Source organism: Protomyctophum parallelum (genome assembly GCF_964188405.1).
Source record: "Protomyctophum parallelum genome assembly, chromosome: 5".
NCBI classification, from domain to species: Eukaryota; Metazoa; Chordata; class Actinopteri; order Myctophiformes; family Myctophidae; genus Protomyctophum; species Protomyctophum parallelum.
The window spans coordinates 16,361,645-16,373,252 of record NC_139702.1 but is presented as its reverse complement, the minus strand read 5'-3'; the positions used below and the strand labels follow the sequence as shown (position 1 = coordinate 16,373,252).

Below are 11,608 nucleotides of genomic sequence, written 5' to 3'. Positions count from 1 at the left end.
CCCGGTTGCCATGGCACCCGGCTGATAAGATGCCCCCGCAAGGTCAGATACATGCAGGCAGACAGTGCAACAATAATTCACACTGACTAAACGCCAAAAGACAGCGTGAAGTCACTACACAGGGCAACCAGATTAAAAGGGTCAAAAAGGTCAAAGGAGATGATCAATCACCCATAAAATATAAACAAAAGATAGAAATTATCTATCACATAGATCATCTTACGTCATTCTCAATCCATAGATCATCTTACGTCATTCTCAATCCATAGATCATCTTACGTCATTCTCAATCCATAGATCATCTTACGTCATTCACAATCCATAGATCATCTTACGTCATTCTCAATCCATAGATCATCTTACGTCATTCACAATCCATAGATCATCTTACGTCATTCTCAATCCATAGATTTTACGTCATTCTCAATCCATAGATCATCTTACGTCATTCTCAATCCATAGATCATCTTACGTCATTCTCAATCCATAGATCATCTTACGTCATTCTCAATCCATAGATCATCTTAAGTCATTCACAATCAGAGAGATACACACCATGATAATAATAATAATAATAATAATACTAATGGCCCCACGACATACTGTATTCCATGTTTTTTGCACAGTCTCTCCTCTCCTCTCCTCCCCTCTCCTCTCCTCTCCTCTCCTACAATATACAAGCTCATAAGCTTGTAGATCTGCTATTTTTGAAAAATCGTGAAAAACATGTGCACATATTCTTCCACAGCGAACGTTTGCTTCTGGGGGGGGGGTCCCTGGAACTACATATTTTCAGATGGGGGCATTTTTGGGGGTCCTTGACATGGACATGTTTGAGAACGACTGACAGAAACATGAGAACGACTGACAGAAACATGAGAACGACTGACAGAAACATGAGAACGACTGACAGAAACATGAGAACGACTGACAGAAACATGAGAACGACTGACAGAAACATGAGAACGACTGACAGAAACATGAGAACGACTGACAGAAAACATGAGAACGACTGACAGAAACATGAGAACGACTGACAGAAACATGAGAACGACTGACAGAAACATGATAACGACTGACAGAAACATGAGAACGACTGACAGAAAACATGAGAACGACTGACAGAAACATGAGAACGACTGACAGAAACATGAGGTTTTTCAGAGAAACCGTCATGAAGACATTTATGGATTATAGGCCGAGAAGAATGCATGTCCTCACAGCTCATTATGCTGAATCAGTTAATTACTGACTGTCTCTCTGTGTGTGTGTGTGTGTGTGTGTGTGTGTGTGTGTGTGTACACACATGCACACACATGCAGCATAAACCTACATAATATCCACGTCACATGACTCAGAGTATGCCTTTATTTTATACTTGACGCGCTCTTCCGTAACCCCTCCCCCCTTAATGTATATATATATATATATATATATATATATATATATATAGGCATACACATTACATTATATATATTTTATATAGTGCTGTTAACGGCAATTATGGGCACTAGTTTTGTTCCTTAAACCTCAAGTTTAGCAGCATATACAGTAATATAGCCTACGGTAATATAGAGGTGTGATGGTACAATTATATAAGGTGTGATGGTACAATTCGGGAGTTTTGTTGGAATGTTTGTTGGAAAGTTTAACGGGAGTTTCCTGTAATTTACACAACGAGACACAGAGAGATACACACCATGATAATAATAATAATAATACTAATGGCCCCACGACATACTGATTGTTTGACAAAACGGCACCAGATGAAAATAGTATTTTTTCTACATTTGAATGATATCCGCGTGTGTCTATAGTCGTTTCTGCTCGTGTGGCCGTCATAGAATTATCTTATGTCATATACAATCCATAGATCATCTTACGTCATGCACAATCCATAGATCATCTTACGTCATGTACAATCCATAGATCATCTTACGTCATTCTCAATCCATAGATTTTACGTCATTCTCAATCCATAGATCATCTTACGTCATTCTCAATCCATAGATCATCTTACGTCATTCTCACTCTTCAATACAAAATGGAGAATGGTACAAAGTCGACGTGGCAAAACGAGGAGTTTTGGGCACTTGATGGAAAAATACCGAACCTAAATGGAAAAACACCAGATTAAACCGGAAGAGCACAGAGGTTGGTTGGCTCGGCTTTAAAGGATAAATTTGTCAGGGAAGGGGGTGCCTGGCCCGGTTGCCATGGCACCCGGCTGATAAGATGCCCCCGCAAGGTCAGATACATGCAGGCAGACAGTGCAACAATAATTCACACTGACTAAACGCCAAAAGACAGCGTGAAGTCACTACACAGGGCAACCAGATTAAAAGGGTCAAAAAGGTCAAAGGAGATGATCAATCACCCATAAAATATAAACAAAAGATAGAAATTATCTATCACATAGATCATCTTACGTCATTCTCAATCCATAGATCATCTTACGTCATTCTCAATCCATAGATCATCTTACGTCATTCTCAATCCATAGATCATCTTACGTCATTCACAATCCATAGATCATCTTACGTCATTCTCAATCCATAGATCATCTTACGTCATTCACAATCCATAGATCATCTTACGTCATTCTCAATCCATAGATCATCTTACGTCATTCTCAATCCATAGATCATCTTACGTCATTCTCAATCCATAGATCATCTTACGTCATTCTCAATCCATAGATCATCTTAAGTCATTCACAATCAGAGAGATACACACCATGATAATAATAATAATAATAATAATAATAATAATAATAATACTAATGGCCCCACGACATACTGTATTCCATGTTTTTTGCACAGTCTCTCCTCTCCTCTCCTCCCCTCTCCTCTCCTCTCCTCTCCTACAATATACAAGCTCATAAGCTTGTAGATCTGCTATTTTTGAAAAATCGTGAAAAACATGTGCACATATTCTTCCACAGCGAACGTTTGCTTCTGGGGGGGGGGTCCCTGGAACTACATATTTTCAGATGGGGGCATTTTTGGGGGTCCTTGACATGGACATGTTTGAGAACGACTGACAGAAACATGAGAACGACTGACAGAAACATGAGAACGACTGACAGAAACATGAGAACGACTGACAGAAACATGAGAACGACTGACAGAAACATGAGAACGACTGACAGAAACATGAGAACGACTGACAGAAACATGAGAACGACTGACAGAAAACATGAGAACGACTGACAGAAACATGAGAACGACTGACAGAAACATGAGAACGACTGACAGAAACATGATAACGACTGACAGAAACATGAGAACGACTGACAGAAAACATGAGAACGACTGACAGAAACATGAGAACGACTGACAGAAACATGAGGTTTTTCAGAGAAACCGTCATGAAGACATTTATGGATTATAGGCCGAGAAGAATGCATGTCCTCACAGCTCATTATGCTGAATCAGTTAATTACTGACTGTCTCTCTGTGTGTGTGTGTGTGTGTGTGTGTGTGTGTGTGTGTGTGTGTGTGTGTGTACACACATGCACACACATGCAGCATAAACCTACATAATATCCACGTCACATGACTCAGAGTATGCCTTTATTTTATACTTGACGCGCTCTTCCGTAACCCCTCCCCCCTTAATGTATATATATATATATATATATATATATATATATATATATAGGCATACACATTACATTATATATATTTTATATAGTGCTGTTAACGGCAATTATGGGCACTAGTTTTGTTCCTTAAACCTCAAGTTTAGCAGCATATACAGTAATATAGCCTACGGTAATATAGAGGTGTGATGGTACAATTATATAAGGTGTGATGGTACAATTCGGGAGTTTTGTTGGAATGTTTGTTGGAAAGTTTAACGGGAGTTTCCTGTAATTTACACAACGAGACACAGAGAGATACACACCATGATAATAATAATAATAATACTAATGGCCCCACGACATACTGATTGTTTGACAAAACGGCACCAGATGAAAATAGTATTTTTTCTACATTTGAATGATATCCGCGTGTGTCTATAGTCGTTTCTGCTCGTGTGGCCGTCATAGAATTATCTTATGTCATATACAATCCATAGATCATCTTACGTCATGCACAATCCATAGATCATCTTACGTCATGTACAATCCATAGATCATCTTACGTCATTCTCAATCCATAGATTTTACGTCATTCTCAATCCATAGATCATCTTACGTCATTCTCAATCCATAGATCATCTTACGTCATTCTCACTCTTCAATACAAAATGGAGAATGGTACAAAGTCGACGTGGCAAAACGAGGAGTTTTGGGCACTTGATGGAAAAATACCGAACCTAAATGGAAAAACACCAGATTAAACCGGAAGAGCACAGAGGTTGGTTGGCTCGGCTTTAAAGGATAAATTTGTCAGGGAAGGGGGTGCCTGGCCCGGTTGCCATGGCACCCGGCTGATAAGATGCCCCCGCAAGGTCAGATACATGCAGGCAGACAGTGCAACAATAATTCACACTGACTAAACGCCAAAAGACAGCGTGAAGTCACTACACAGGGCAACCAGATTAAAAGGGTCAAAAAGGTCAAAGGAGATGATCAATCACCCATAAAATATAAACAAAAGATAGAAATTATCTATCACATAGATCATCTTACGTCATTCTCAATCCATAGATCATCTTACGTCATTCTCAATCCATAGATCATCTTACGTCATTCTCAATCCATAGATCATCTTACGTCATTCACAATCCATAGATCATCTTACGTCATTCTCAATCCATAGATCATCTTACGTCATTCACAATCCATAGATCATCTTACGTCATTCTCAATCCATAGATTTTACGTCATTCTCAATCCATAGATCATCTTACGTCATTCTCAATCCATAGATCATCTTACGTCATTCTCAATCCATAGATCATCTTACGTCATTCTCAATCCATAGATCATCTTAAGTCATTCACAATCAGAGAGATACACACCATGATAATAATAATAATAATAATAATAATAATAATAATAATAATACTAATGGCCCCACGACATACTGTATTCCATGTTTTTTGCACAGTCTCTCCTCTCCTCTCCTCCCCTCTCCTCTCCTCTCCTCTCCTACAATATACAAGCTCATAAGCTTGTAGATCTGCTATTTTTGAAAAATCGTGAAAAACATGTGCACATATTCTTCCACAGCGAACGTTTGCTTCTGGGGGGGGGGTCCCTGGAACTACATATTTTCAGATGGGGGCATTTTTGGGGGTCCTTGACATGGACATGTTTGAGAACGACTGACAGAAACATGAGAACGACTGACAGAAACATGAGAACGACTGACAGAAACATGAGAACGACTGACAGAAACATGAGAACGACTGACAGAAACATGAGAACGACTGACAGAAACATGAGAACGACTGACAGAAACATGAGAACGACTGACAGAAAACATGAGAACGACTGACAGAAACATGAGAACGACTGACAGAAACATGAGAACGACTGACAGAAACATGATAACGACTGACAGAAACATGAGAACGACTGACAGAAAACATGAGAACGACTGACAGAAACATGAGAACGACTGACAGAAACATGAGGTTTTTCAGAGAAACCGTCATGAAGACATTTATGGATTATAGGCCGAGAAGAATGCATGTCCTCACAGCTCATTATGCTGAATCAGTTAATTACTGACTGTCTCTCTGTGTGTGTGTGTGTGTGTGTGTGTGTGTGTGTGTGTGTGTGTGTGTGTGTGTGTGTGTGTACACACATGCACACACATGCAGCATAAACCTACATAATATCCACGTCACATGACTCAGAGTATGCCTTTATTTTATACTTGACGCGCTCTTCCGTAACCCCTCCCCCCTTAATGTATATATATATATATATATATATATATATATATATATAGGCATACACATTACATTATATATATTTTATATAGTGCTGTTAACGGCAATTATGGGCACTAGTTTTGTTCCTTAAACCTCAAGTTTAGCAGCATATACAGTAATATAGCCTACGGTAATATAGAGGTGTGATGGTACAATTATATAAGGTGTGATGGTACAATTCGGGAGTTTTGTTGGAATGTTTGTTGGAAAGTTTAACGGGAGTTTCCTGTAATTTACACAACGAGACACAGAGAGATACACACCATGATAATAATAATAATAATACTAATGGCCCCACGACATACTGATTGTTTGACAAAACGGCACCAGATGAAAATAGTATTTTTTCTACATTTGAATGATATCCGCGTGTGTCTATAGTCGTTTCTGCTCGTGTGGCCGTCATAGAATTATCTTATGTCATATACAATCCATAGATCATCTTACGTCATGCACAATCCATAGATCATCTTACGTCATGTACAATCCATAGATCATCTTACGTCATTCTCAATCCATAGATTTTACGTCATTCTCAATCCATAGATCATCTTACGTCATTCTCAATCCATAGATCATCTTACGTCATTCTCACTCTTCAATACAAAATGGAGAATGGTACAAAGTCGACGTGGCAAAACGAGGAGTTTTGGGCACTTGATGGAAAAATACCGAACCTAAATGGAAAAACACCAGATTAAACCGGAAGAGCACAGAGGTTGGTTGGCTCGGCTTTAAAGGATAAATTTGTCAGGGAAGGGGGTGCCTGGCCCGGTTGCCATGGCACCCGGCTGATAAGATGCCCCCGCAAGGTCAGATACATGCAGGCAGACAGTGCAACAATAATTCACACTGACTAAACGCCAAAAGACAGCGTGAAGTCACTACACAGGGCAACCAGATTAAAAGGGTCAAAAAGGTCAAAGGAGATGATCAATCACCCATAAAATATAAACAAAAGATAGAAATTATCTATCACATAGATCATCTTACGTCATTCTCAATCCATAGATCATCTTACGTCATTCTCAATCCATAGATCATCTTACGTCATTCTCAATCCATAGATCATCTTACGTCATTCACAATCCATAGATCATCTTACGTCATTCTCAATCCATAGATCATCTTACGTCATTCACAATCCATAGATCATCTTACGTCATTCTCAATCCATAGATTTTACGTCATTCTCAATCCATAGATCATGTTACGTCATTCTCAATCCATAGATCATCTTACGTCATTCTCAATCCATAGATCATCTTACGTCATTCTCAATCCATAGATCATCTTAAGTCATTCACAATCAGAGAGATACACACCATGATAATAATAATAATAATAATAATAATAATAATAATAATAATAATAATACTAATGGCCCCACGACATACTGTATTCCATGTTTTTTGCACAGTCTCTCCTCTCCTCTCCTCCCCTCTCCTCTCCTCTCCTCTCCTACAATATACAAGCTCATAAGCTTGTAGATCTGCTATTTTTGAAAAATCGTGAAAAACATGTGCACATATTCTTCCACAGCGAACGTTTGCTTCTGGGGGGGGGGTCCCTGGAACTACATATTTTCAGATGGGGGCATTTTTGGGGGTCCTTGACATGGACATGTTTGAGAACGACTGACAGAAACATGAGAACGACTGACAGAAACATGAGAACGACTGACAGAAACATGAGAACGACTGACAGAAACATGAGAACGACTGACAGAAACATGAGAACGACTGACAGAAACATGAGAACGACTGACAGAAACATGAGAACGACTGACAGAAAACATGAGAACGACTGACAGAAACATGAGAACGACTGACAGAAACATGAGAACGACTGACAGAAACATGATAACGACTGACAGAAACATGAGAACGACTGACAGAAAACATGAGAACGACTGACAGAAACATGAGAACGACTGACAGAAACATGAGGTTTTTCAGAGAAACCGTCATGAAGACATTTATGGATTATAGGCCGAGAAGAATGCATGTCCTCACAGCTCATTATGCTGAATCAGTGAATTACTGACTGTCTCTCTGTGTGTGTGTGTGTGTGTGTGTGTGTGTGTGTGTGTGTGTGTGTGTGTGTGTGTGTGTGTGTGTGTGTGTGTACACACATGCACACACATGCAGCATAAACCTACATAATATCCACGTCACATGACTCAGAGTATGCCTTTATTTTATACTTGACGCGCTCTTCCGTAACCCCTCCCCCCTTAATGTATATATATATATATATATATATATATATATATATATATATAGGCATACACATTACATTATATATATTTTATATAGTGCTGTATTGTTTGTTTCACACACTCTTTTCATCATTTTTCCATCATGGGGACTTTTGTTTTTCAACATGGGCTTCAGTGTGTTGTTTTTGGCAGCAAATGCCTAGTTTTAGTTTTCATTTAGTTTCCATTTGGTTTTCATTTAGTTTCCATTTAGTTTTCGTTTGGTTTCCATTTAGTTTTCGTCAGTGAAAAAATTGGTAGCCTATAGCCTATAGGCCACAAGTCGACGAAGACTTTTTCGTCTTAGTTTTAGAGAGAGAGAGAGAGAGAGAGAGAGAGAGAGAGAGAGAGAGAGAGAGAGAGAGAGAGAGATTGTATTACGTACTGGTCTAAACCCAGCACACAGCAGCAGCTGTTTATATGGAAGTATTAGTCATGATGTCCTTCTTTCTCTACACGCCCCCCCCCCCTGTCCCCCCGCCCCCGTCTCTCTCTCTCTCTCTCTCTCTCTCTCTCTCTCTCTCTCTCTCTCTCTGTGTGTCCCGACTCCCAACTCACTCTCTCTCTCTCTCTCTCTCTCTCTCTCTCTCTCTCTCTGTCCCAACTCACTCTCTCTCTCTCTCTCTCTGTGAATAGCTACTGAACCAGTGCCCAGTGGAGCACAGAGAAAGGAGGAGGGGGGGGGGGGGGGGGTGTGACACAATACCACTGTAGGGAAACCGGGTGCTTCTGTCTGTAGGCTATGGTGAAAGAAAAGTGCAAGGAGAGAGAGAGAGAGAGAGAGAGAGGCGGGGACAAAGAGAGAGAGAGAGAGAGAGAGAGAGGCGGGCTCAGAGCCTCAGACAGTCACAGACCAGACGCGGAGTGAGGGAGGAAAGGAGAGAAGGAATCTAGTCTCTCTCTCTCTCTGTAACTTCTAGATAAAACGGGGGATTATTAATTACCGGATCATAGGCTACAGACCGCTCTATCTTTGGTTTATAACTGTTTATACTGTCTACTCTTCCACGTGGATTTACTTCATGGACGCTGATCAACTTGCAGCTGTGGAGGACTGTTGAGGATATTAACCGTTTTTCATCCTCTCTCGCTGTGTGAGGCTGTGGGTTGGTGACAGACAGACAGACAGACAGACAGACAGACAGATCATCCTCTCTCTCTGTGTGAGGCGGTGGGTTGGTGACAGACAGACAGACAGACAGACTGGACTGTTTGGCAGGATGGGGCCGGAGAGGGCGTTACTGATTATTGGTAAGAAGTAGACTATTATCAATGTGCGTGCGTGCTTGCGTGTGTGTGTGTGTGTGTGTTTGTGTGTCTCTCTCTCTCTCTCTCTCTCTCTCTCTCTCTCTCTCTCTCTCTCTCTCTCTCTCTCTCTCTCTCTCACACACACACACACACACACACACACACACACACACACACACACACACACACACACACACACACACACACACACACACACACACACACACACACACACACACACACACACTACACACACACACACACACACACACACACACACACACACACACACACACACACACACACACACACACACACACAGTGCATTGTGTCAGTATTGTGTGTAAAGGGTGAGAACAGGAAGCATGTTGTTCCACATCCATCCTCTAATGACTGTCTTGTCCCAAAGTGCAGATCTACAAGCTCACAGTGTGTGGTGATGCGACACATTGTGAGCTTGTAGATCTGCTATCGCCTATTTGACTATCTTCACTATCTACACTGTCCTGTCACACGCACACACAAACACACACACACACACACACACACACACACACACACACACACACACACACACACACACACACACACACACACACACACACACACACACACACACACACACACACACACACACACACACACACTTTGAATGGCAGACTGTGGAACCGCTCAATGCAACACAGATCGTCCTCTTGTACAAAAACATAATCTTCCATTTCATTCTTGCTTCTGCTTTTGAATTTACGATGTAGGCATTTATCAGACACTCTTAATCCAGAGCGATTTACATTAAGCAAGAACAAAAAGCATGGCAATACATCACATACATAAAAAGTAGTTATCATGAAACATGCGTAGGCTAAGAATGTAACAGTGGAATATCTATATAATTAAACTATACATATAAACTATAAATACTATGCTATACGTACTATGACGTGCTATGACTACATACAATGCAATTCTAGTGCTGTCTACGTAACATGCTATAAGTCTGTATCAAATGCTATCTAAGTCTACAGAAATGCTATCTAAGGGGGTAGGATAAGTGCTATGGGCCATGATGGAGTCTGAAAAGGTGGGTTTTCAGACTACGGCGGAAGATTGGGAGTGATGCTGCAGTTCTGACTTCAACCGGAAGTGCATTCCACAGTTTCTGAGCCAGAAGGGAGAAGAGTTTGGGACATGTGGAGCGTTGTCCTGGCGTTTTTAGTGAGGGTAGGCCTACTTCCAGCTTCCCTGCGTTGGCTGATCTGAGTGCGTGGGAGGGTCTGTAGGGTTCAATCATACTTGTGAGATATGGGGGGGCCATGCCTTTGGTTGCTTTGAATGCCAGCATCAGAGTTTTGTATTCTGTGCGGGCAGCGACCGGGAGCCATTGGAGGGAGAGGAGAACGGGGGAGACGTGGGAGAATTTTGGCTGGTTGAAGACCAAGCGAGCTGCGGCATTTTGGATCAGTTGGAGAGGCTTAAGTGCACATGCCGGTAGGCCAGTAAGGAGGGAGTTACAACAGTCAACAAGACTGTTGTCTGGATTAGGAGCTGGGCTGATTCCTGGGTGAGGAACGGTCTGATTGGCTGACTCCTGGGTGAGGAAGGGTCTGATTGGCTGACTCCTGGGTGAGGAAGGGTCTGATTGGCTGACTCCTGGGTGAGGAAGGGTCTGATTGACTGACTCCTGGGTGAGGAAGGGTCTGATTGGTCGTATGTTATATAGAGTGTGAGCCTACAGGATGGAGTGATTCATGTGGTTTTGCATGGCTGTTATACCAGGTTATACCACTACCAAATGAATCAACAAACTATACTATAAATTAAAAAGCTCATTCTGTATGCCTGCTCATTTTGAAAATAACCCCCATCTGTACAAACTTTCACAATGTTTATCATGTGGAACCGCCTCAACTCTAGCTCTGGTCCATAATGCCCTCCTTTGGTAGTGGTCATTCTGAGGGTCCAGAGTGGATTCATTTGGTAGTGGTCATTCTGGGGGTCCAGAGTGGATTCATTTGGTAGTGGTCTTTCTGAGGGTCCAGAGTGGATTCATTTGGTAGTGGTCATTCTGAGGGTCCAGAGTGGATTCATTTGGTAGTGGTCATTCTGGGGGTCCAGAGTGGATTCATTTGGTAGTGGTCATTCTGGGGGTCCAGAGTTGATTCATTTGGTAGTGGTCTTTCTGGGGGTCCAGAGTCGACCACAGTTTGA

At 41.4% G+C, this 11,608-nt stretch overlaps 1 protein-coding gene across 2 annotated transcripts in view; it reads left to right on the top strand.

The window, feature by feature from the left end:
- Positions 1-9,147: 9,147 nt before the first annotated feature.
- The window catches only part of LOC310858144 (adhesion G protein-coupled receptor E5-like), a 49,118-nt gene continuing 46,657 nt past the window's right edge, over positions 9,148-11,608 (top strand). For both annotated transcript variants that reach the window (XM_083764226.1, XM_083764225.1), the window contains exon 1: positions 9,148-9,403. In XM_083764226.1, the coding sequence (XP_083620352.1) occupies positions 9,373-9,403 (31 nt within the window). In that variant the 5' untranslated portion in view covers positions 9,148-9,372. The remainder of the gene's footprint in view (positions 9,404-11,608) is intronic.